This window comes from Odontesthes bonariensis, chromosome 9 (assembly GCF_027942865.1).
Source record: "Odontesthes bonariensis isolate fOdoBon6 chromosome 9, fOdoBon6.hap1, whole genome shotgun sequence".
In the NCBI taxonomy this organism is placed as follows: domain Eukaryota; kingdom Metazoa; phylum Chordata; class Actinopteri; order Atheriniformes; family Atherinopsidae; genus Odontesthes; species Odontesthes bonariensis.
Window position 1 is genome coordinate 1,754,784 of NC_134514.1, and position 27,424 is coordinate 1,782,207.

The 27,424-nt window shown below is 44.5% G+C and overlaps 1 protein-coding gene across 2 annotated transcripts in view; it reads right to left on the bottom strand.

The window, feature by feature from the left end:
- Positions 1–1,664: 1,664 nt before the first annotated feature.
- Positions 1,665–27,424, bottom strand: part of exoc3l2b (exocyst complex component 3-like 2b) — an 87,490-nt gene continuing 61,730 nt past the window's right edge. For both annotated transcript variants that reach the window (XM_075472731.1, XM_075472730.1), the window contains exons 4-15: positions 19,891–20,150; positions 19,062–19,328; positions 17,612–17,730; positions 15,940–16,054; positions 12,592–12,702; positions 10,813–10,913; positions 9,324–9,440; positions 8,252–8,387; positions 4,907–5,029; positions 4,665–4,820; positions 4,458–4,579; positions 1,665–3,655 (exon numbers count right to left, since the gene is read on the bottom strand). In XM_075472731.1, the coding sequence (XP_075328846.1) occupies positions 3,367–3,655; positions 4,458–4,579; positions 4,665–4,820; positions 4,907–5,029; positions 8,252–8,387; positions 9,324–9,440; positions 10,813–10,913; positions 12,592–12,702; positions 15,940–16,054; positions 17,612–17,730; positions 19,062–19,328; positions 19,891–20,150 (1,916 nt within the window). In that variant the 3' untranslated portion in view covers positions 1,665–3,366. The remainder of the gene's footprint in view (positions 3,656–4,457; positions 4,580–4,664; positions 4,821–4,906; positions 5,030–8,251; positions 8,388–9,323; positions 9,441–10,812; positions 10,914–12,591; positions 12,703–15,939; positions 16,055–17,611; positions 17,731–19,061; positions 19,329–19,890; positions 20,151–27,424) is intronic.

Genomic DNA, 27,424 nt, shown 5'->3' on the forward strand with positions numbered 1-27,424 from the left:
TTTTCGAACAGCGACCGTTTGTTTGAGACAGTCGAGTGAAGTCAAAATTATTGTGCAATTTTAAGAAGCCATAGTAAGCGTACATGTCAGAGACACAGACAGCACCTGCTCCTGTTACCGGGGCAACGCCCTTGTTAGCCTGCTCTGTTCTAAGACTGCTTATGAGGGCAGAGCCAAGATGGCTGCCCTGTTATAACAGCTTCATGTTATAAATCTGATCTGCTTTTCTCCTTTAAACTGATAGTGAGGGGAAGTTTGAAAATACCCACAATGCAATGGGAAAATGCATTGAAAAGCACTTAACGAGGCCATTTTGAAAATTTTTATTGTATTTTATATGTATTTATATGTATTTTAAACAGGACCTTGATAAAAACATGACATCGCTGTCGACAGCACACCTGTCTTCTCCATTTTGGGACTCGCAGAGACCCAAAATTCAATGGGAAAATCGATTGAAAAGCACTTATCAAGCCAAAAATGCCAAAAACTGCCCTATTTTGGAGGCCTCATAACTCAGCCATACGATATCACAGAGACCTCATTCAAAGTTCATATGTGACAGGAGACTCTCAACTTCAACTGAACTAAAGGGTTTGTTGATAGGGCGGGCAGTAGATTGTCACCCATCAAAATTTCTTCAGAAATTTTCTAGTTTATTTTTCTTGTTTTACTCCATGCTTCGTGGTGTTTGCTGTAACTGTGTGAATGTGATGCATAGGAGAAGTGTAAGTTGAAGAATTCTAGTTCTGACCCTGAAGATTGCCTCTGGGGAATGACTCTGCCGTTGGTTGACCAGCGACAAAGCTAAGAATGCTATTTCTTTAATGATTACAACAACTGATGTTGTCTTTTACTTTGTTTCCTTAAACATTTAGTTCTACAGTGTTGATGTGGCGTTAATAAACATCTGTGAGAAGAACCGGAGTCTCGCATCCAATCAATGGGTGGCATATTGGCAGAGTTTACAGATGACTTTGGTTCTGTCGACTCCGCCGTCTGGAAGAACTTTAAAATGAAAATGGCCGAGTAAAAGTTCCGTACCCTTCTCCATGTTTGGTGGATCCACTGATTACTTTCTTTTCCGGTTCCGCAGCAGACAGCAACAGACTTTTACAAAATAAAAGCCTGTGAGCAACAGACTTTTACAATAATAAAAGCCTGTGAGCAACAGACTTTTACTAAATAAAAGCCTGTGAGCAACAGACTTTTACAATAATAAAACCTGCATTAAATAATTAACAAGTTTACGCGATAATAACAAGTTAACTCGCCCAGCCCTAATGGAAACATAACCTTCTGGTGATCATTAATAACACAAAGCTTCTTGTTCAACAACAGATTTATCTTCATTTTAAGGACAAAGATTTGTGAATAAATTCTCTTTTAGAATATTTTCCAGCACTGGCGGCCTGTCCAGGGTGTACCCCGCCTCTCGCCCATTGACTGCTGGGATAGGCTCCAGCCCCCCCGCGACCCGACCGACGGATTCAGCGGTATGGATAATGGATGGATGGATGGAATATTTTCCAGTGTCATCTTTAAAAACTAAAGGAGCACAGTTTAATGAGGACTTTCCTTTATGTTATTCATAAAAAGCAGCAGTGAGATGCTTGAAATGCAGAAGAAAGAGTGATTTTATCACAAATAAAAGGGCAACAATGACTGATTTGATATGTTTTATTTCCAGTTAAAGGCGATCTCTGAACATCAAGAGTTATTGCAAACAGAAGGACAGAAAAGTGTCGAATCCGAATCCGATCTCAGCTGAGAAACGGAAATGAAACGAGTCGTGTGCACATCTCCGTTTGTTTCTCCTTTAAAAGGTTCACAAAGCAGAAGCGGTAGAAAGTCTTCCTGAACTGACATAGTAAAACCGGTGCAGGAAAACAAGTCAAAGTTAAATCAGTTTAGTTTGTAAGTGTTGAGTTAAAACATCAAACCTAATCATTCGAATGTGAAATATCCTTTAAATAGAGAGACCACAGATTCTAAAATACTTCCCCAATCAAACTGGAACGTCCCTCATTCATAATAAAACTCATCACACCCAGAAGCTTCAGCTTTAAATACAGTCTGCATGCAGAGACTCGCTGTCTAGTACCTTTGATTGAAATGCAGTTTTTCTTTCTTCTTCTCAAATGTTCATGAATAAACTTCTCGAAGCCTCTTCGACTCCTGGCACCAGAACCGCTCCACCTTTATTTCAACACGTTTAGGAGCTCTAACAAGGTCTTCTGAAGCCAAACGAACCAGCCAGACTATAGCCAGATTACAGCTGGATTACAGGCAGATTACAGCCGGATTACAGCCAGAATACAGCCAGAATATAGCCAGATTACAGCTGGATTACAGGCAGATTACAGCCGGATTACAGCCAGAATACAGCCAGATTACAACCAGACTATAGCCAGATTACAGCTGGGTTACAGGCAGATTACAGCCGGATTACAGCCAGAATACAGCCAGATTACAACCACTATAGCCAGATTACAGCTGGATTACAGGCAGATTACAGCCGAATTACAGCCAGGATACAGCCAGAATACAGCCAGACTATAGCCAGATTACAGCTGGATTACAGGCAGATTACAGCCGAATTACAGCCAGAATACAGCCAGATTACAGCCAGATTACAGTGCGGTGGCAGTTTTATCCTGACTGTTAGAAGGTACAGAAGCACCTCAGCAGTTGCTCTTTGTCCCGCCCATAGCCTGCGTCAGAACCTCTTCTTCTTCCCATTTAAAGTGAATGGCGCTTTACTGGGTCTGACTGTGGTTTCCAGCTGTTTGCAGACTCTCTCAGCTCACATGTTTAACCTGATTAACCTGATTATCGAGGTCGTGTTAGAAACAGAAACTTTAAAAGGAGACGAGCTGCAGGTTTTCAGTCTACTTAACATAAAATATATTCTATATTATTTTTTCATCTCTGAACTCAGCTGGACATAATCCAGCTCTGCTCTCACTAAGAGAAAAAACTAGGAAACTTTTCAGGTGACATCATCCTCATCGATTCATCCTCTGACCTCATCGTAGTTACACATCGCCGCTCCGTGTTCTCCGCAGATATCAGATGTTTGCTTGAGACTTTAAAGTTTATTCTTCCAAAGCGGATCAGAGGCTCTTTGGGGGGTGAAAAACTGCATCAGTGATCTGGACTCTGTCTAAATTCAACATTAGAGACTAAACACAGCTTCATGACAGTCAGGGACGGAGATGTTACTGAACTCATTCCTCAGACGGTTCTGGTTCTGGTTCTGGTTCTGGTTCGGTCCATGAAGCTCAACACTGCGCTGAAGTTAAATTAACGATAAAACAGAGAAAAGTTCTGAGACTGAATCTGATTCTGGACTCTGGCGGCTGCTCAGAGAACGTCATTGGGGTTCTCCTGAACGTGCGTTCGGGTTTTGCGTCGGCGAGGCCGCAGCGTGGAGAAGCAGGACGAGGCGGTGAGGGCGATGCGGCTCAGCCCCACGTTCAGGCAGTGCACCTCCGAGGTCACCGGCACCTCGACGAAGAGGGTGCGGTCCCGGGACAGCGGGGCCGGGCCGCCGTCGCTGCTCTCGATGTCTTTGACGATGTTCAGGATCTCTTGGCGCTCCGCCTGCCGAGTCATCCCCCGGATGTTCAAGATGGCCGACACGTGCTTCTTCCTGAACACAGAGAGGAGAAGGAGTGAAGAGGTTTGACCCTGTGAGGCTGTGACGGATCAGCATGAGGACCCGGGAGGTCAGGCGGTTGTGGCATCAGTTCATCAAGACAAACAGGTGCACTAAGGACTCCTGAAGATAAAGATGTAAAGATGAAGAGAAGTAAAGCAAGAAGAGGAGATTTAAGGTAAACACAAGAAACTTGTGCTAAAGAAAAAACGGACCAGACTCACTGAATAATTCCCTATAATATAGATCAGTGAGCAGTGCTGACCAACATGTCATTGGGGTCATCAGGTGGGAACCTCCTTTCATCAGTGTTTCATCTAGTTGGGCCCACGACGCCTCCAGGAGGTTAGACAGTGATCACTGGCGTCCCAGAGTCACCCCCCTAATGCCAGCCAACACTGCTCCTCACACCACAACAACCATCTTTTTTTTTTTTTTTTTTTTTTACAGCCACAAGCTACCTCAGCCTCTCACCAACTGCACACCAGTCACAGCGGGGTGGGGATGCAAACCCTGGTTCGGGTAGGGGGTAATGAAATTATAGAGGGTTCCAGAGGTGGAGGCAGGACAAGACACACTAGCAGATTCAGCAGACAAACTCCCCTAAACAGTCCAAGAATCACTAAAAATGCCAGCAGAGGGAGAAGAAAAAGATTAACAAGAAGATGGTGGCAAAGAAGATGAAGAAGGTGAGAACAACGAGGATAAAGAGGATCAGCGTTCAGCAGAGACAGAAAGAAGGTGAAGCTCCTTTCTGCTTTAAACCTGCACCAGGAGGAGGAAGGTGTGTTGGTACCTGACATCTGGAAACTCTCTGACCAGGACCCCCACCTCCATCTGGATGGAGGGGACGTCCTCCAGCTGGATGATCTCTGAGATGTGAGACAGAGCGCTGTCCAACCAGCTGGATGGAGACTCCTGGAAAGACAAAGACAGACCCAAACATGAGCTGTATTCAGAACCAGCTGAAGGTGCCACCAGAGGGCGCCAGTCTAACACTGACCAGGTCTTTGAAGAGGGCTTTGATCTGTCTGCCTTCGTCCCTGAGCCGCCCGGCCATCCTCTTCCTCATCTTCATGGAGGTGCAGATGATTCTGCCTCGCATGACCGATCGAAGGTACTCCATCACCACCCGCCGGTGGACCTCCGCCACCAGCAGCTGAGGACCACACACACAGGGGGGTAATTAATCACACACACAGGGGGGTAATTAATCACACAGGGGGGGTAATCATCAGACTGTACCTGATACGGAGGGTTGTCCATCCTGCGGTATTTCTTGAAGTCTTCCTTGATCAGAGCTTCGATCTGCTCGTATGGTTCCGTGTTGCTCAGCCATTTCCTCTTCACCAAGCGCTCAAAGTATGGCTGCCGCACACAAACATCATCATCATCATCATTTATCTCCATGTTTTACTATGAATGTACTTCCTGAGGTTAGATTTATAGTTTCAGCACCTCAGCAAACCTCAACAGCTACAACTCCTGCAGACACTGCTGACACCTGAACAGATGTCCCTGTTCCTGAGGAACACCTGAACAGATGTTCCTGTTCCTGAGGAACACCTGAACAGATGTTCATGTTCCTCAGGAACACATTTCTGATGGGCCTCATCATCAATTAGAGGAATGAGGTAAACCAGCAAGGTGAGTTAATCAGGTCTTAATGAAAGCGGATCCTAACTGTGTGAACGTACAGTAGTTGGAGCAGCGGCAGGTTAACCCTCCATGTGGAGGAGAGGCTTATGAAACCACGAGCATGTGAACTTAATTAGTAAATCTGGTCTTAACTCCAACATAAACCTGATAAACACACCTGCTCACCAAACTAAACTAAACTAAACAATAATGTAAAACTAGAAAATTTCTGAAGAAATTTTGATGGGTGCCAATCTATTGCCTGCCCTATCAACAAACCGTTTAGTTCAGTTAAAGTTGAGAGTCTCCTGTCACATATAAACTTTGAATGAGGTCTCTGTGATGTCGTATGGCTGAGTTATGAGGCCTCCAAAACAGGGCATTTTCCATGGTGAAATCTGCCTGCTTTAAGGCGCTAGCATGGTTGCCGCGTCTGTCACGGCGGTGTCGCACCGTGACGTCAAAATGACGTTTCAGGCCTGGCGCTTCCCTTGAACAGACGGCGCAGCGCGTTGTCGTGCACCAGTCGATTTTTGGCGCCACCAACGAAAAACCGGATGGACCGATGTGAGACCAGGCTCAGTCAGGAGGTGCGTTTGTACAGGCAGCTGTACGAAACTGCAGGGAAACAGCACAGGGAGCACGTAAACTCCCCAAACTGATGCACAGAGATGGGCAGAACTTTGGGGAAAGAGGGAGAGTTCTGTAAGAATGTGAGGAAGAAGCTACGGGACAGATACGTGAAGGCAAAGAAGAGGGCAGAGGCTCTGTTGATGCCGGGGGCTTCAAACCTTCACCTCTATTAACTGAATTAAAAACTTAAAATGATCCGAAAACTGCAGCAGTATCATTAATTACAGTATTCCTGCTCTTGACAGCGGCATTGTTTTCTTCTCCACTTTCGTGGTTGTAGAGTAGAGGTAACCTTCACGTAGCAGCGGCACCTCTGTGACGGAGAAAATTGCAACTACTGGCGCGCAACGACTTGCGCCACTATATAGGGTCCTATGGCGGGCACGAACTCGTGACGTCATCAACACCGCTCGCGCTAGCAGACGCGGCAACCATGCTAGAGCCTTTAGCCATCATAAGTGAGGGAAACCACACAGAAGGACGGCCTAAGCAGGTTTTAAAATACAGGTTTTATGGCAGTTTGAAAACTTTTCTCACTATCGGTGTAAAGGATAGTGAGGTTTATCATGGAAATGATGGCAGTGTATGATGGCGCTGTCTGAATCTGAGGTGATTTGAGAGAAAACTTTAAGGTCCAGCACAAAGATAGAAAGAAGACAAACATAGCTCCATTTTGAGGTACAATTTATCCAGGTTTACAAGACATTGTGGATGTTAGAGAAGTTTGAGCCTATTAATTGTGTCAATTTGGAGGCTGTGAGTGGTTTCCTTATTAAAAACAGCTATTTTAATAGTTTTAAAGTCACAGTGTAAAGAAATAATTAACCTGTTAATAGCAGAAAGGTGTCCTGAAGACTGTTAGTGCCTCATAATTAGGTGGATTATTAGCTGGTTGAGCCCCAAAATGCTTAAGACAGGTCTGCTGAAGAGAGTTCTGTCATTTTTAATCTAGGTCTTGAGAAGTTGAGAGTCTCCGGTCACATATGAACTTTGAATGATGTGTCTGTGATGCTGTATGGCTGAATTATGAGGGCTGCAAAACGGCCTCGTTAAGTGCTTTTCAATGCATTTTCCCATTGCATTGTGGGTATTTTCAAACTTCCCCTCACTATCAGTTTAAAGGAGAAAAGCAGATCAGATTTATAACATGAAGCTGTTATAACAGGGCAGCCATCTTGGCTCTGCCCTCATCAGCAGTCTTTGAACAGAGCAGGCTAACAAGGCGTTGCCCCGGTAACAGGAGCAGGTGCAGCTCGTCTGTGTCTCTGACATGTACGCTCACTATGGCTTCTTAAAATTGCACTATAATTTTTACTGCACTCGACTGTCTCGAACAAACGGTCGCTGTTCGAAAAGTAAAAGTCGTATCTGAATAATTCTTGAACTGTCAGCGCCCCAAGAGACGGCAGAAGCCAGCGGTGTCATTTTCATTCGGCTACTATGTGCGGCTCGTTTTTTATGGCAGTTTTAAAATAATTTTTCACCTGAATTTTATGATTTTAGGCGTTTATAATGGGCGGAATGTCAGCTGGAGGGCTGACTCTCTGCGCCGCTTAGAGGCGATTTGTGAGAAATCTGTGTGGCAGAGCTCAATGAGTGTGACTTTGGGTGAAAGAGGACAAAAATGCCTACGTTTTGAAGTAAAATTTGTCCAGATTGGGCAGATATTTTGGACATGAGAGACATTTGTTCGAGGAATTGGTGCAGTATCGAATTTAGAGTGAGAAACAGAGTGGGAGAGACACCTCAGCTGAGATGTAGTCTTCCTAAAACGTAAACTGCTGTTGTGTCAAAGCTGTACAACGTATCAACAAACCCTTTGGTTCAGTTAAAGCCGAGAGTCTCCTGTCACATATAAACTTTGAATGAGGTCTGTGTTATGCTTTATGGCTGAGTATAAGGCCTCTAAAATAGGGCATTTTGGCACTCGTTGAGCCCGAAAATGCCTCGTTAGGTGCTTTTCAATGCATTTTCCCATCCACAATTTTCCCACTTTTTCCCATTTTGCCGGAATTCCTTTCGACTAATGAGAGCCAAACTTAATGGCACACCATTCCCAATCGATGCGTACGCAGCGGTGAGCTTTTCATGTCGGTCGGACCATCGCTGCTAGACTAGTAGCGCGCCGAACTTTAGGGTGGAAACGGGAGAATAATAAGAGTCTTTCAACAGAGTAATATGTGTGTCTAATGCCTTCGGCATTGGCACCCGTAATAATCCAACTGCAGTCAAACTGAAGCAAACACAAAGCTTATTAACACAGAGAGAACAGAGATGTGTGCATGTGCATGTGCGTGTGCATGTGTGTGTGCGCTTTACCCTGATGTGCACGTAGAGGCGCTCGGACAGAACTTTGACTCCCTGCTGAGCGATGTGGTCCAGAGACCTGTTGGCTCGGCGCAGTGAGTCCTCGCTGACTGACGGGTCACACTGTGCACAGCGCTGCACGAAGCCTCTGCACGTGAGCGCGCACGTGCACACACATGCGCACACACACACACACACACACACACACACACACACACACACACACACACACACACACACACACAGATAAGTGTTACAATAACAAACAGGACTACGGTCTGTGAACCATTCCAATAAAAACAAGCAGCTGGTGAAACTAAAGTTGAATCAACATTTTTAGCAGCAAACATTTGTCACACTCTGGTGGAGCTGCTCAGGGGCCCCAAAGGTTCAGTTTTCTGCATCGTATTACCACATTATGAACTACGACGGCTCCCTCATGCTGGTTGTGTTCTTACATCATGGGAGAACCGAGGGCCGCCACAAAAAACATCTAATTTCACATCTTTAACCAGTTTTAGACCCTGAGGGGAGTTTCTTCCTCCAGCCTGAAGCAAAGACTTTTATATGATGTCATTGTTTTTAAGACATGCTGCAACAGTAAATTCAATCATTTACAATAAACCCAATGGTTCAAGACGTCAGATTGGTCTGATTCACTAAACTTTGGGCTCGGTTCAGTAAGTCAGACTTGTTTCTGGACTTGTTGGACTCCACCAGGACTGTTCCCCAGGGGGATCTGGGATTACATCATTTCATTTGTCTAACAGTCAAAACTATGTTTGAGGTAAATATTCACGATAAGGAAACTGAAAGCAGTCAATTATCTTATCCCAAATATGATAATCAATAGTTCAGAGGTCAGAGAGCTGCTCAGATTCTGGAGAGAAGGAGGATTTCCATGCTGTTGATGATTGAGACCATACTTTCATTTTTTACCTCTCTGATGTTTTAAAGTACAGAAAAGGGTTAAAGAATCCCATCATATGTAAGGATCCAGATAATCTCACGCAAAACAAATCTCCTTTGAGTTTATAAAATCTGATTAAATGTGAAACCACTGAGAGTTCCCGGAGGAGTTTACCTGAAAGGAGGGCAGCAGTTCACCATGGAAATGGTTCTCGACACGTATCCGTCCTCGTTGTCTCCCAACATGCCGCTCAGCATCCCTTCGTGGAACATCTCAACTTTACGCTGGAAGCTGAAACAACAGAATTCAACCAGCTGACATGAAGATAACGCTGCTTCCAGTCCTGAGGAGGCACGCAGGTGTGCCGCACAGATCCGTCCCAGAGCCACTTTGGGTTTCCTTTCTTATGAATAACCTTTTCTAATCGTTAAGGTTTGGTTTTATGCTGATGACAATGTTATTTACACATATTATTCTAAAAAGTGCTTGACATTTAGGTCCAAACCTAATCTCTGGATAACACAGTCCCCTACAGGAATACAGTGGAGAACATTGGTAAGAATGCCACCATTTCATGTGGGTCCTGGGTTCAAATCCTGCCCCCTGCATGCCTCCAGTAAAGGGTCCTTACCCCTCCTGCCTACCTGGGATATGAGTGGAAGTCGCTTTGGATAAAAGCGTCTGATAAGAATATTTTTGTGTTTGACTTTACTTTTAATTTTGTTTTATTTTTTGTTTTTTATTTTTAATTGTCTCACACTGGAAAAAATGCCCCTCCAAAAATAAGTCAAAAAACAACAAATAAAAGATGTTTTTGCTTGAAATAAGCAAAAAAATCTGCCAATGGAACTAGTGAAAATCGGCTTGTCAAGATTTCTTGAAATAAGATGTGATATTTAGGACTTTTGAGTTAAAAGTGACCTTGAAATTAACTTAAAAACCTCTTCAAATGAAAAAAAAAAGCTTGTTTCATTTGATATGTGACTCAAAACAATTTGTTTTCAAGATTTTTTCATTTAACAAGATATTCCAGATGTATTGTCTTCAAACAAGTCCCTATATCTAGCTGAAATAGAACTTGTTAGGCAGTTGTGTCTGATATTAAGTGTAAGATAGTGGAGCCCAGAGTTCAAACTAGACACGGTGAAGCAGCTTTTAGCTGTTATGCTGCACACAACTGGAACAAACTACCAGCAGAACTGAAATCAGCCACAACTGTAAGCACTTTTAAATCCAGGTTAAAAACATTTCCCTTTCGGTGTGCTTATGGTTGAGTTTATATCTTTCTTTTTCCCCTCTTCTTTGATTGCTTTTAACTGTGTTTTTCATTTTTATTCTATTTTTTTTTCTCTTTAAATTGCTGCTTTATGCTGTTCTTTTAAATGCCTTGTCTTTATGTAAAGCACATTGAGTTGCCTGTGGTATGAAATGCGCTATATAAATAAAGATGCCTTGCCTAATGAGATATTTTGACTAGAAATGAGACAAATATACTTGGTAAGACTTTGATTTTTTCCAGTGCACAGCTCTTATGACTAATGAGCTTCACTTCATCCTCTAAAAGACTTTGTTGAGTGTTTCAGTGTCGGCTGAATTCCGTGTTGAAGGTCAGCTCAGTTCTTCTCTCTGGGCCTGTAACATAGAACGGTTCTAATGAGCGTACCTGAACAGGAAGTCAGCGAGCCCGTTGAGGCTGCACTGCGCCACTCTGGAGCCCAAACTCCTGTTGATGGAGGCAGAGCGCTCCAGATCCACCTGTAGCCTCTGAGACAGCAACAAACACACAGTCAGCACAGTTTTACTGGCAGACATAACTTTAGCCTGTGAGCGACAGACTTTTACAAAATAAAAGCCTGTGAGCGACAGACTTTTACAAAATAAAAGCCTGTGAGTAACAGACTTTTACAAAATAAAAGTCTGTGAGTAACAGACTTTTACAAAATGAAAGCCTGTGAGCCACAGACTTTTACAAAATAAAAGCCTGTGAGCGACAGACTTTTACAAAATAAAAGCCTGTGAGTAACAGACTTTTACAAAATAAAAGCCTGTGAGTAACAGACTTTTACAAAATAAAAGCCTGTGAGCGACAGACTTTTACAAAATAAAAGCCTGTGAGTGACAGACTTTTACAAAATAAAAGCCTGTGAGCGACAGACTTTTACAAAATAAAAGCCTGTGAGCGACAGACTTTTACAAAATAAAAGCCTGTGAGCGACAGACTTTTACAAAATAAAAGTCTGTGAGTAACAGACTTTTACAAAATAAAAGCCTGTGAGTAACAGACTTTTACAAAATAAAAGCCTGTGAGTAACAGACTTTTACAAAATAAAAGCCTGTGAGCGACAGACTTTTACAAAATAAAAGCCTGTGAGCGACAGACTTTTACAAAATAAAAGCCTGTGAGTAACAGACTTTTACAAAATAAAAGTCTGTGAATAACAGACTTTTACAAAATAAAAGCCTGTGAGCCACAGACTTTTACAAAATAAAAGCCTGTGAGCGACAGACTTTTACAAAATAAAAGCCTGTGAGTAACAGACTTTTACAAAATAAAAGCCTGTGAGCGACAGACTTTTACAAAATAAAAGCCTGTGAGTAACAGACTTTTACAAAATAAAAGCCTGTGAGCGACAGACTTTTACAAAATAAAAGCCTGTGAGTAACAGACTTTTACAAAATAAAAGCCTGTGAGCGACAGACTTTTACAAAATAAAAGCCTGTGAGTAACAGACTTTTACAAAATAAAAGCCTGTGAGTAACAGACTTTTACAAAATAAAAGCCTGTGAGCGACAGACTTTTACAAAATAAAAGCCTGTGAGCGACAGACTTTTACAATAATAAAAAATATATAAAACTTGTGTTAATGCGCGATAAAATATCAAATATAAATATTTTTTATATTGGCCCAGCCCTAGTCTTCACAGCTCAAAGCTTTCAGAAAGTAAAAATAAAAAAGGAGTGCTGTTTTAGTGCAGCAGATGGACAGATGGGGATTTACCAGTCGATCTAACTTTGATCATCAGCCGGTGACACAGCAGTAAAACTGATATGTTCTCTTCCACCTCAGCTGGATCCTAACTGCTAAAAGGTGAGTTCTGAGCATACGAGCAGCTTTTAGAGACCTCGATCCGGATCCAGGTCATGCACGAGAGAGAAACAGCGTGTCCGTGTCATCTCGTGTTATAAAGGAATAAAAATGAATCGGGTAAAAAGAATTTTCAGATGTTCTCCTGAGGTGTCAAACATGGCCAGCAGAGGGCGCCACATGCTTTCAGTGCAAATGAAAGTTTAAGTGTGCGTGTGCATGAGAGATCAGGAAGTGTGTGATGTGGACTTTGGCGGCAGCTGAAGGACGGAGACCCCGCGTTTAAATCCATCTGCACTGCGTGTGCCGTCGCCACGGTGACCGTCGCCACGGTGACAGCCGGTAGGCAGGGTTACCTGGATGACAGTTTTGGCCAAAGCGATCTGGTACTCTTCGATCTGCAGGGTCTCCATCCACCGCCTCTCCTCGTCCTCCAGGATCTGACTCAGCTCCGTGGTCACCTTGGCCTGCAGCAGGGAGGAGCCGGGGGTCAAACCAAACGCACCTCACACTAAATGCCTCTGAGTCTGATGTTTTCTGTTTTCTGTTTATGATATTTTCTGTTTATGGAAACATACGGAGGTAGATGTTTTTAGATAAATACATCTTTAACTCTCATCTTTCTGATCTAAATGACTATGAACGGAGGTCCTTACAGGTCTCTACAGGTCTCTACAGGTCCCTACAGGTCCCTACAGGTCTTTACAGGTCTTTATAGGTCTCTATAGGTCCTTACAGGTGCTTACAGGTCTTTACAGGTCTCTATAGGTCCTTACAGGTCTTTACAGGTCCCTATAGATCCCTACAGGTCTCTACAGGTCCCTACAGGTCTTTACAGGTCTCTATAGGTCCCTACAGGTCTTTACAGGTCTCTATAGGTCCTTACAGGTCTTTACAGGTCCCTATAGATCCCTACAGGTCTCTACAGGTCCCTACAGGTCTTTACAGGTCTCTATAGGTCCTTACAGGTCTTTACAGGTCCCTATAGATCCTTACAGGTCTCTACAGGTCCCTACAGGTTCTTACAGGTCCCTACAGGTCTTTAGAGGTCTCTACAGGTCTCTACAGGTCCCTACAGGTCCTTACAGGTCCCTACAGGTCCTTACAGGTCTCTACAGGTCTCTACAGGTCCCTACAGGTCCTTACAGGTCTTTACAGGTCCCTACAGGTCCCTACAGGTCCCTACAGGTCCCTACAGGTCCCTACAGGTCCTTACAGGTCTTTACAGGTCCCTACAGGTTCCTACAGGTCTTTACAGGTCCCTACAGGTCCCTACAGGTCCCTACAGGTCCCTACAGGTCCTTACAGATCCCTACAGGTCCCTACAGGTCCTTACAGGTCTTTACAGGTCCCTACAGGTCCCTACAGGTTCTTACAGATCCCTACAGGTCTTTACAGGTCCTTACAGGTCCCTACAGGTCCCTACAGGTTCTTACAGATCCCTACAGGTCCCTACAGGTCTTTACAGGTCCTTACAGGTCCCTATAGGTCCCTACAGGTTCTTACAGGTCCCTACAGGTCTTTACAGGTCCCTACAGGTCCCTACAGGTCCCTACAGGTTCTTACAGGTCTTTACAGGTCTTTACAGGTCTTTACAGGTCCCTACAGGTCCCTACAGGTCCCTACAGGTCCTTACAGGTCTTTACAGGTCCCTACAGGCCTTTACAGGTCCCTACAGGTCCCTACAGGTCTTTACAGGTCTTTACAGGTCCCTACAGGTCCCTACAGGTCTTTACAGGTCCCTACAGGTTCTTACAGGTCCCTACAGGTCCCTACAGGTTCTTACAGGTTCTTACAGGTCCCTACAGGTCCCTACAGGTTCTTACAGGTCCCTACAGGTTCTTACAGGTTCTTACAGGTCCCTACAGGTTCTTACAGGTCCCTACAGGTCTTTACAGGTCCCTACAGGTCCCTACAGGTTCTTACAGGTTCTTACAGGTCCCTACAGGTCCCTACAGGTCCCTACAGGTTCTTACAGGTCCCTACAGGTTGTTACAGGTTCTTACAGGTCCCTACAGGTTCTTACAGGTCCCTACAGGTTCTTACAGGTTCTTACAGGTCCCTACAGGTCCCTACAGGTCCCTACAGGTCCCTACAGGTTCTTACAGGTCCCTACAGGTCCCTACAAGTTCTTACAGGTTCTTACAGGTCAATACAGGTTCTTACAGGTCCCTACAGGTTCTTACAGGTTCTTACAGGTCCCTACAGGTCCCTACAGGTTCTTACAGGTCCCTACAGGTCCCTACAGGTCCCTACATGTTCTTACAGGTCCCTACAGGTCCCTACAGGTTCTTACAGGTCCCTACACGTTCCTTCCAGGTTCTTACAGGTTCTTACAGGTCCCTACAGGTCCCTACAGGTCCCTACAGGTCCCTACAGGTCCCTACAGGTTCTTACAGGTCCCTACAGGTTCTTACAGGTCCCTACAGGTTCTTACAGGTTCTTACAGGTCCCTACAGGTTCTTACAGGTCCCTACAGGTCTTTACAGGTCCCTACAGGTCCCTACAGGTCCCTACAGGTCCCTACAGGTCCCTACAGGTTCTTACAGGTCCCTACAGGTTCTTACAGGTCCCTACAGGTTCTTACAGGTTCTTACAGGTCCCTACAGGTTCTTACAGGTCCCTACAGGTCCCTACAGGTCCCTACAGGTCCCTACAGGTCCTTACAGGTCTTTACAGGTCTTTACAGGTCCCTACAGGTCCCTACAGGTCCTTACAGGTCCCTACAGGCCTTTACAGGTCCCTACAGGTCCCTACAGGTCCTTACAGGTCTCTACAGGTCTCTACAGGTCCCTACAGGTCTTTACAGGTCCCTACAGGTCCCTACAGGTCTTTACAGGTCCCTACAGGTTCTTACAGGTCCCTACAGGTTCTTACAGGTTCTTACAGGTTCTTACAGGTCCCTACAGGTCCCTACAGGTCCTTACAGGTCCCTACAGTTTCTTACAGGTCCCTACAGGTCCCTACAGGTCCCTACAGGTTCTTACAGGTCCCTACAGGTTATTACAGGTCTTTACAGGTCTTTACAGGTCTTTACAGGTCCCTACAGGTCCTTACAGGTCTTTACAGGTCTTTACAGGTCCCTACAGGTCCCTACAGGTCCTTACAGGTCTTTACAGGTCCCTACAGGCCTTTACAGGTCCCTACAGGTCCCTACAGGTCCTTACAGGTCTCTACAGGTCTCTACAGGTCCCTACAGGTCTTTACAGGTCCCTACAGGTCCCTACAGGTCTTTACAGGTCCCTACAGGTTCTTACAGGTCCCTACAGGTCCCTACAGGTTCTTACAGGTTCTTACAGGTCCCTACAGGTCCCTACAGGTCCCTACAGGTTCTTACAGGTTCTTACAGGTCCCTACAGGTCCCTACAGGTCCCTACAGGTTCTTACAGGTCCCTACAGGTCCCTACAGGTTCTTACAGGTCCCTACAGGTCCCTACAGGTCCCTACAGGTCTTTACAGGTCCTTACAGGTCCCTACAGGTTCTTACAGGTCCCTACAGGTCCCTACAGGTTCTTACAGGTCCTTACAGGTCCCTACAGGTCCCTACAGGTCTTTACAGGTCCTTACAGGTCCCTACAGGTTCTTACAGGTCCCTACAGGTCCCTACAGGTTCTTACAGGTCCCTACAGGTCCCTACAGGTCCCTACAGGTTCTTACAGGTCCCTGTTTGCACAGCAGGAGTGTTTGACTGCTTTCTTTCTCACCCGAACTGAGTTGAGGCAGTCCAGCTCCAGTCGGTCCACGGTCTCTGACGGCAGCAGCGGACTCAGCTGGGAGCGGCTGAACGGACTCGTGATGCAGACTGTGCCCAGAACATCTCTGAAACACACACAGAGCACAGAGTGTGACGTGGAGGGATGGCTCGAGGATAGAAACCGAATGGTGGAAATAAAACCGATGGTCGGGTCAGAGAGTGTTAGTCTGAGCTCTGATCCTTTCCCCCATAAAACCAGCTGCTGTGAACACAGCTGTTGTTCTGCATCTCTGAGGTATTTAACCCAAACATTTGACTGAGACTTCAGGGTTCAGGGTCAAAATGCATCTCATTGTAATAACCTGCCATTCATCATCAGAACAAGTCACTTTATGTCTTTATTGTCTGCGACGTGTTGCCTTCAGGTGCAGAGGAAGCTGTCAGCATGATGAACTTCAGTTTAAAGTGTGTGTTTTTGTCAGAGATGGGACCAAGTCACACATGTGCAAGTCTCAAGTAATTTTTTCAAAGTCAAGTCACCTTATTATTGCAATTTCACCTGCAGAATCTGATCTTAATAAAGTGAAAACACAAAGATATAAGTAACTGTCAGTAAACATCATTGGCCAATGTGTCCAACCTGTCCACCCCGTACCATATCAAGCTAACGTTAGCTAACTACCGGCTAGGCTAACAGGATAATATTAGCTAATTTAACCAGCACTTACTGGTCAGAATGGATCTTCAAATGACGAACAAAGTTGGAAGTTATGCTAGATGCTTAACACTCAAGTCATTCAAGTCATCGAGTCTCAAGTCAAGTGCCGAGTCTTTAACTTCCAAGTCCGAGTCGAGTCTTTTATTTTTTGTCAAGTCACAAGTCATCAAACCAGAGACTCGAGTCGACTCGAGTCCCCATCTCTGGTTTTTGTTACCAACAGCTTCTATGATGCTAACCTCACAGGTAAAAGATAGACCCCTTTACCGACAATCCTTACGATGTACCAAAGTGCTTTACAGCAGGTAATAAATAAAGAGAAGAAGAAGTAAAAACAAATAAAAACAATAAAAGAACAGTGAAAGTAATAAAATACAACAAAATCGAATAAGATAAAATATCTACTGGGTATTAAAGCCATCCTAAATAAGCAGGTTTTTAGCCTGGATCTGCAGAGGGCCAGGTCAGAAATAAGACGCAGCTGGACGGGGGGCTTATTCCAGAGCCTGGGGGCAGCTTTGGGAAAAGGCTCGCTCACCCCAGGGTTTGTATTCTGACCTGGGCACTTCCAGCAGAAACTGATCTGCTGACCTCAGAGCTCTACCAGGACTGTTAAAAGCTCAGATAAATACGACGGGGCGAGGCCGTTAAGAGCTTTAAAAACAAACATTAAAAGGTTAAAATCAGTTCTATAAAGGACAGGAAGCCGATGGAGGGAGTTAAGAACAGGAGTGATGTGCACACGTCTGTTGGTGTTGGTTAAAGACGGGCAGCAGCGTTCTGCACCAGCTGAAGGTGACTGAGAGAAGACTGGGAGACGCCCACATAAAGAGCATTAAAACAGTCTGACCTTGAACTTATCAGGGCATGGACGGCTTTCTCAAGGTCATGACCACTTAAAAACATTTGAACTTTGGCCAGGAGACTGGTAAATACCAGTCTAACTCTGGAACAATGGTTCTACCTGTTGTAAATGTTGTGCAGCCAGTCCAGCAGTGAGTAGATGTCAGTGATCTCCAGCTGGTTGTCAGTCATGGCCTTCAGTCGACTGGCCACTGCCTGGTGGTAGCTCTCCACGTACACCTGGTGGAGGTCAGAGGTCAAAGGTTAGGGTCCCACTGACTGCAACGCTACGAACCAGGAACAGCTTCCAGCTCTGTTACAGAGAAACCAGGGCTGTGTTCGAAACCGCATACTTAATACTACATACTTCCATACTACATACTACATACTACATACTGCATACTGCATACTGCATACTACATACTACATACTGCATACTACATATTACATACTGCATACTACATATTACATATTACATACTACATACTACATACTACTTACTACATACTACATACTGCATACTGCATACTGCATACTACATACTGCATCCTACATATTACATACTACATACTGCATAATGCATACTGCATACTGCATACTACATACTGCATACTGCATACTGCATACTACATACTGCATACTACATACTGCATACTGCATAATACATACTGCATACTGCATACTGCATACTACATACTGCATACTGCATACTACATACTGCATACTGCATACTACATACTGCATACTGCATCCCGCATACTGCATACTCATCGATCAGACAGTATGCAGAGCGTTTACCCACAATGCATTTCGCTCCTGCCCGAGCCGAAATCAGCCGGCCTGAAGCTGATTTCCCTTAAGCTCTAAACTCTGTAAACTTTAGCAACATTTGAAACATTTTCAGGCGAGAAAGTAGTCGTTTAGATCCCCAACGTGTTGAAAACCTGACAAAATACCGGCTGTTTACAATTTTGTTCCCACGAATTCAGTGCTACTAAAGCTAGCCGCAGTGAGCAACGCACTTCCGGTTATTTTCACAAAATAAAATACCCGTTGCCTTTTATCATAGGGAAAGCCATTACCATACAATTGGTGCTTTTGTTTTGAAAACAGGAAGTGAACCTACCCTCGTTGTAGCTATCTTGAAATTAATCATCTGCTCTAAACTACTTATTATAATATCATAATTATACTTTTTATTTCTATTTTGCATCATTTTAATTGTGTTTTTTCCTTTTTGCTTCCACCTTGAAACAAAAGACATTTTATTTTCATTCTAAGGTAATCAGATAAGCAGCCGAGTTCTGTTCTGTCCACAGTCAGTTCATCACATTAACCTGCTTTATAATAGAGAGGATGTGACACCTTTAGGGCCCTCTGACACACATATGATTCACACTGAAACAGAAGCAGCTAAATCAGAAAATTATTCTGCACTTTTCTGCTGAGATTAGCTGCTTTTATCAGGAATTCTGTTGCTTTTTTCTCCTTCACCAGATGAAGCGTTTGGCAGCCAGATGTGCAGTCTAAGCACCTGGCCCCAGGTGTTTGTCGGTCCAAGTGTACCTCACCTGGAAGGGCTGGTACTCCTCCGGATAAATGGCCACCACGTTCCTGTTGGCGGCCCCCAGATCCTCCACCACCTGGGCTCGGAGCCGGTCCATGTATCGGTCCAGCTCTCCGGCCGTGAATTCGGCTCTCTGAGGCAGCGAGCTGTCGGCCGTCTCCTCCACCGCCTCCCTCCACCTCTGCTTCAGGTGGCGGGGCCTCGGGCCCCCGGGGGCCACCCCCTCACGGACAGCCCAGTCTTTGTCAGCTTGCTCCTCTTGCTGCAGCACCTGTGGACAGAAAGACGGAAGCTTGTGAACTATGAATCTGAGCGAGTGGCCATGACTTGTGGAGTCCCCCAGGGGTCAATTCTTGGACCTCTTCTGTTTAACTCTTAGAGCTCTTAGATCCAAGGACTCAGGTCAGCTGGTCCAGTCCAGAGTCCAGACTAAACATGGAGAAGCAGCATTTAGCTGTTATGCTGCAAACAAGTGGAACAAACTGCCAGTGGAGATTAAACTTTCACCAAATGGAGACATTTTTAAATCCAGGTTAAAAACATTTCTTTTCTCATGTGTCTATGCATGAAATCTGCACGATATCTTTGAACTTATCCGGACTGTTGCTTGTTTTTAAATTCATTTAAATGATTTTATTTGTTTCTCTTTATATTCTTTTATTTATTCTTAATGCTTCTTCCACTCCCTGCTGCAATGCTTTTATTTTATGTGAAGCACTTTGAACTGTTTTGTACATGAAATATGCTACAAATAAATTTGATTTGATTTTGATTTGTGTGCTGTTGGTCGGACCAGGACTGGGAGCTGACCCCTGACCTGTGGCGGGCCTCACCTGGACCACCAGCCCCAGGTTGGGCCCCGCTGTCGGGGCCCGCAGTGACTCCCTGACCACGGCCCACAGCTCCTTCTGCAGCTCCTCGTACAGCAGCTCCACGTCCTTGGCCTTCCGGCGCCCGCTGTCCTTGACGCCGGGGCTGGTGGCGTCCTCGGGCTCGGCGGCGGTGGACTCGTTGCACTCCTGCTCCAGCTCCAGGATGTGGCTGTCGGCCAGGAACAGGTCGCGCTTCTTCACCAGCTGCAGGATCTCCAGGACTGAAGAGAACAAAGAAACACACAGAATCACACGAGGAAACATTGAATATTTAAATCAGTCCACAGCACATCCAGATCTCTCAGCTTCTTTCTTCTTCGTGGTTTCTTGGTGGATTTCAGGGAATATTTTGGGTCATTTTCACGTTTCATGGCCCACATTTTCCTCGAGCTACCTCTGGAGGTCGTGGATACGAGAGGCTGAAATGAGTTTCCTTCAGAGGGAAGCGGGGCTTAGTGATAGGGGGAGGGGCTCCACCATCCGGGGGGAGGAGCTTCACCATTCATTCCATGGATGTTTGTTCCTTTGGTCTGATTCCTGTCTTTGGTTTACACCAATCATGTCCTGTTACCGTATCCAAATAATTCAGGTTAAGATCCAAAGTATCACAAATATTCCAAAAAGGAATTAATCACAACAAACAGTGAGACACCAGAAAACAGTTTATTTATTGTTTATTTATTATTTATTCTGTGTTTATTCTCATCTCAGTGTGAATCAGCAGACTAACACCTCCAGAAACATCCCACAACCCCACAGGGATCCTCCAGAGGCAGCAATCTGAAGCCCTTCAGCTCTGTGATGTCAGCTGATGATGTCAGACCGTAACGACATCATGCAGACGGCTGGAGGAGGCGTTCACTGCCTGTCTGGTTGAATCTGAATCAGTGGCACCTCGATGGCCAAACAGAACAACGACATGTTCAGAAATGTTGCCAGCTGAAGGTGGAGTGAAGGGCAGCGCCGACATCGTGAGAAAAGATGTGAGTCACCCCGCCATCGCACACGCACACGCACACGCACACATGCACACGCAGAGGAAATGAAGTCTTCTCTGAGATCTGCGTCAGAGCTTTTTCTACATGTTGGGAAGAGAAAGTGAGAATGTGCAGCCTCCAGATGTTGTCCTGTTAAAAGGGTTTCTGACCTTGGGGTGACCTTTAACCTTTAACATGCTAACTGAGGCCTGCAGAGTCTGAGATGTAGCTCTTGGGTTTCTGACCTTGGGGTGACCTTTAACCTTTAACATGCTGACTGAGGCCCGCAGAGTCTGAGATGTAGCTCTTTGGGTTTCTGACCTCGGGGCGACCTTTAACCTTTAACATGCTGACTGAGGCCCGCAGAGTCTGAGATGTAGCTCTTTGGGTTTCTGACCTCGGGGCGACCTTTAACCTTTAACATGCTAACTGAGGCTAACATGCTCTTGGGTTTCTGGTTCTTATTTATCTCCTGTTCCATAAAACTGAAGCAGGATCTTTTTCCCAGGACTGACCCAGCTCAGCCCCGTCCCCAAAGCAAAGAAAAAGCCTTCAGGTTCCCACAGAGGTGGATGGAGCAGCAGCGGGTGGAGCTGCTGTAAAACGATACGACGGCACTTTGGGAACCTTCGAACTCTGCGACATCTGAGCCCGTAACGCAGCTATAACAACACACGTATATGTCCACACTGAATGTGTTTATATATATATATATATATATATATATATATATATATATATATATCTCTATATATATATATAATATTATGGCGTGTGCAACACTGCCCTTATTGTTCAGAGTCGGCCCACAGAGGAAATCTGTTCCAGCTGGAAACAGAGCCCACCCCCACCCTCTTCCTCCACCTCATCCATGGCACCAAACCAGCCTCCCCGTGTCACCGCGGGGCTACAGACTACATCATGTGAAAGGGAACCTCGACCAATCAGATCTCTCTGTTTCTCGCTCTGTTTGGCAGGAAGCTGAACTCCTCGTCTGCGCAGGATTGGATCATAACTGAGTCTGAAGAAGTCCTGCATCATGTGAGTGGGAAACCCAGCGATGGACCAGATTCATTCAGATTCATTCAGATTCATTCAGATTAATCAGATTCATTCAGATTAATCAGATTCATTCAGATTCATTCAGATTCATTCAGATTAATCAGATTCATTCAGATTAATCAGATTCATTCAGATTCATTCAGATTCATTCAGATTAATCAGATTCATTCAGATTAATCAGATTCATTCAGATTCATTCAGATTCATTCGATTCAATCAGATTCATCAGATTCATTCGATTCATTCGATTCATTCAGATTCATCAGATTCATTCAGATTCATTCGATTCATTCAGATTCATCAGATTCATTCAGATTCATTCAGATTCATTCAGATTCATCAGATTAATTCAAATTAATCAGATTCATTCAGATTAATCAGATTCATTCAGATTAATCAGATTCATTCAGATTAATAAGATTCATTCAGATTCATTCAGATTCATTCGATTCAATCAGATTCATCAGATTCATTCGATTCATTTGATTCATTCAGATTTATTCATTCGATTCATTCAGATTCATTCATTCAGATTCACTCAGATTAATTCAGATTCATCAGATTCATCAGATTCATTCAGATTCATTCAGATTAATTCAGATTCATCAGATTCATCAGATTCATTCAGATTCCTGCAGATTCCTGCAGATTCCTGCAGTCTGAAGCTTCTTCCTGAACTCTGAGACCCTCGGTGTGAAACTGAAGGAGCTGCTGAGTCAGCACATCTACCTGCTCTCACACACCTGAGACAGAATGGAAGCTGTTATACGTATGTGTGGTTTATTTAAGCATGAACAGTAGTGGTATTGTGAGCATGTGCAGGCTGTAATCTGACCTGCGTTTTCACATTTTTCTCCTTCGGTTTGAGCATCAGAGACGCTCGACTCAGCAGCTGATCGCTTAGACTTTGTTCTGGTGCCTGAAGTCGGGATTTCCCTGATGCAGCTGAGAAGCCACGTGGCAGAAATGTGTGAATCTCTGCTCTTTATGTGGGAAAGGTTGATGGGAAACCTTCGATGCTGGCTTCAGATGGGCTTCCATCTCCTTCTAAAAAGTCTCAGACCTCTACATGATTGTTCTACGAAAAATGTTCATTTAGATCTAAGACGGTTCTGTTGGGAGAATCATCGGATTCTACCGATGTAAGGCGGTTCTGTTCGGAGAATCATCGGATTCTACCGATCTAAGACGGTTCTGTTCGGAGAATCATCGGATTCTACCGATCTAAGACGGTTCTGTTGGGAGAATCATCGGACTCTACCGATCTAAGACGGTTCTGTTCAGAGAATCATCGTACTCTACCGATCTAAGACGGTTCTGTTCGGAGAATCATTGGACTCTACCGATCTAAGACGGTTCTGTTGGGAGAATCATCGGACTCTACCGATCTAAGACGGTTCTGTTGGGAGAATCATCGGACTCTACCGATCTAAGACGGTTCTGTGGGGGGAATCATCAGACTCTACCGATCTAAGACGGTTCTGTGGGGGGAATCATCGGACTCTACCGATCTAAGACGGTTCTGTTCAGAGAATCATCGTACTCTACCGATCTAAGACGGTTCTGTTCGGAGAATCATCGGATTCTACCGATCTAAGACGGTTCTGTTGGGAGAATCATCGGACTCTACCGATCTAAGACGGTTCTGTTCAGAGAATCATCGGACTCTACCGATCTAAGACGGTTCTGTTGGGAGAATCATCAGACTCTACCGATCTAAGACGGTTCTGTGGGGGGAATCATCGGACTCTACCGATCTAAGACGATTCTGTTCAGAGAATCATCGGACTCTACCGATCTAAGACGGTTCTGTTCAGAGAATCATTGGACTCTACCGATCTAAGACGGTTCTGTTCAGAGAATCATCGTACTCTACCGATCTAAGACGGTTCTGTTCAGAGAATCATTGGACTCTACCGATGTAAGACGGTTCTGTTCAGAGAATCATCGTACTCTACCGATCTAAGACGGTTCTGTTCAGAGAATCATTGGACTCTACCGATCTAAGACGGTTCTGTGGGGGGAATCATCGGATTCTACCGATCTAAGACGGTTCTGTTCAGAGAATCATCGGACTCTACCGATCTAAGACGGTTCTGTTGGGAGAATCATCGGACTCTACCGATCTAAGACGGTTCTGTTGGGAGAATCATCGGACTCTACCGATGTAAGACGGTTCTGTTGGGAGAATCATCGGACTCTACCGATGTAAGACGGTTCTGTTGGGGGAATCATCAGACTCTACCGATCTAAGACGGTTCTGTGGGGGGAATCATCAGACTCTACCGATCTAAGACGGTTCTGTGGGGGGAATCATCAGACTCTACCGATCTAAGACGGTTCTGTGGGGGGAATCATCGGACTCTACCGATGTAAGACGGTTCTGTTGGGGGAATCATCGGACTCTACCGATCTAAGACGGTTCTGTTCAGATGGTTCTGTTCAGAATCATCGGACTCATCTCATGTCTCTGACACATTGGAGCAGATTTTAAAACGAGCTTATTCTGAATAAACGGGTCAAATCTTCCTGAAAACCGTCAGAACTTTTGGGTTCAGGAGCTGTGAGATTGTACAACAGATCCATGAACGCAGGCGCGTCATTTCTGCCGGGGACGGTGGGGACGCATCCCCGGCACTTTGTCTGACGAGCAGATTTGTCCCCACCACTTTAAAAAAGTAGAGAAAGTGCAAACGCCGCTTTTGCTAAAAACTATCATTTTATATCATGGCATTCTCCTAACCAAAGAGTATTTGATCCGCTCTGCTTTCACTCTCCTTGTATGAATGCGCTTGCGATCAGCCCCCATTGCTGAATAGCAACTATGTTGAATCCGCTCCGCTCCCACCAGGCATGGACTGAGCAGTCACGGTCGGTCATCACGCTCCCTCGTCACTCTAAAAAGTTCCTTCTTACTGACGTTTCAATGGCACCTTTTCGCTATTTATACCACTGAAATCGCTATACATTACACACTGACGGTGGGACCTTGATGATGTGTTTTATTATGGTTCATTTACATTACATTATTTTATTTTATCTGAATATATCTTTGTACGCTGTAAAAATGTTTTAAATAAAATAAATGTATATCTATCTATATTTTGTATGTGTTTGAGACAACTGGAGTAAAGCACTGCCTTGTGGGAATTTCATTTACCGGTTCCCGCCAAAAAAAAAAAATAGAACGTAGAAGATTCAACATTCTGTAGCTTGTTGGTCAAAGTAAGAGATAAACGGGGACGGTAGATGTCGCGGATGGCTTACTTACAACAATCTTAAAAAAATGAATCGAGGACCAGGAGGAGGTATCAAACGACAGAAGGGGGAGAGGAGAAAAAGAGGGACAAATTGAACAGATTTGTCTCTGCAATCGCCAAGAAATACGTTCACAATGGGATAGCAACTACACAAATATGGATATTAACAAGATGTGTTGCACAGGCGCTACGAACAAGACAAGGTAGGGGCCGAAGGATTTCCACTAATCATTGTGTCCGCCGAGGCACTATTTTTTTTTTATATTTCATCTCATGTCCTTCACGTAGGGTCTGTCTGTATTGTCACTCACTTTTCTAAATCAGTGTGTAGCCTACTGTCATAAGCTAGTCTGTGGCTAGTCTGGCTAACCTAAAGAGTAATACAAGGCACACTTTTCACGATGTGTAAACCTGTTTAGCTTGTGGTAACTGCCTGGTAATCTATGGCAGGGCTGTTGTAGTTGTTCTTATTCCTATCTTCAAGACTTGGTAATGGGTTCTCGATTTGACGGCTTGTCTAGCTGACAATTTTACAGTATCTCCATGTTGCTTTGTATTTAGCTCTGGACTGGTTAGCATAGAAGTTGGACTACCATAACTGTCTTGTCATGAAGTATTAGCTGGGGCTCTCTCGAGTGGACAGCGATCTAAAGAAGGGACTTTTGCATATAAACACAGGGTGCAGGAGCGAAGTGGACATAAAAAACAAGTGGACGAATGTGTGTGTGTGTGTGTGTGTGTGTGTGTGTGTGTGTGTGTGTGTGTGTGTGTGTGTGTGTGTGTGTGTGTGTCTGACTGTCTGTCTGTCTGTGCGTGCGCGTGCGTGCGTGCAGGCAAGTTTGATGCCCGGTGCCTGTTGTTTCTAGTTTGAAGCTTAATTTCGGTTTCTGAAACTTGAGTTTGGATGTGGATGTGGTGCGCTGTCACCATTTTTCTATATGTCTGTGCGTTGCAAGTAATTACTAGGCCGAGCGATGAAAGACGTCGCTGGTGTTGCAGGTGAAGATTCGTCAGTGTTTATGATGCATATCAGGCGAGAGAGACAATGAATGAAAACTTATTTCACAGAGGGGTTGCTGCTCGTTCACTCTTGCCTGTCGTTTCATAGTCTGGCAATGTTTGAAAACTTTGTCAGGGCGAGGGCTGTTTGTAGCCAGGCTACGTCTCCTGATGCGCTCTTGCTTGGTCGAGGTTTGTCTGAGATTTGTTGGTGTGTAAAGGGTTGTGCAATAACCAAACAGGATGTTTCCGACGGCCTAAACAAGACCGCGCAGATGGCTTTTAACTTTTAATATGGGGACAATATCGCGTCAATACGCATCATCTAATGCAATGCCTATTATTTATCATGAAACCTCAATTCAGAAGTAATGGGCCTAGCTTGTACCCAGCACTTTTCAAACCATACTCAGGTTTATGGTAATTGTCCCCAGCACTTCTGAAATCAAGCTGACGCCCATGCATGAACGAGCAGAAGTGTCTATCATGCGTTTATGGTCAGGCAGCTTAGATTCTTTCCTTTCGGGCCTCGTTGGCGTTGTTTCTATTCAGAACAGAACATCTAATAATCTGAGGATTGTCCAGTTGGGTCCCTGCAGGCACAGCTGGCTCACATGTGTTTCCTGCTCCTCAGTTTCATTTCTTTCTGTCCTGGTTTCTGTGTCCTCGGGTCCAGTTCTGCAGAAATCTCATTTAGACTAAACTGAAGGGAGCTGCAGTTAATCCAGTTTGGTGAAAAGTCTTTTACTGGAACTCCGTGTGAACCCGAGATGCTGCAGGTACAGAAAGAATGCCTGAATGGATTTATATATATCCATTTATATGCATGTAACCAGCCTTCTCTTTATGTATATATCCATTTATATGCATGTAACCAGCCTTCTTTTTATATATATCCATTTATATGCACATAACCAGCCTTCTCTTTATGTATATCCATTTATATGCATGTAACCAGCCTTCTCTTTATGTATATCCATTTATATGCACATAACCAGCCTTCTCTTTATGTATATATCCATTTATATGCATGTAACCAGCCTTCTATTTATGTATATATCCATTTATATGCATGTAACCAGCCTTCTATTTATGTATATATCCATTTATATGCACATAACCAGCCTTCTCTTTATGTATATATCCATTTATATGCATGTAACCAGCCTTCTCTTTATGTATATATCCATTTATATG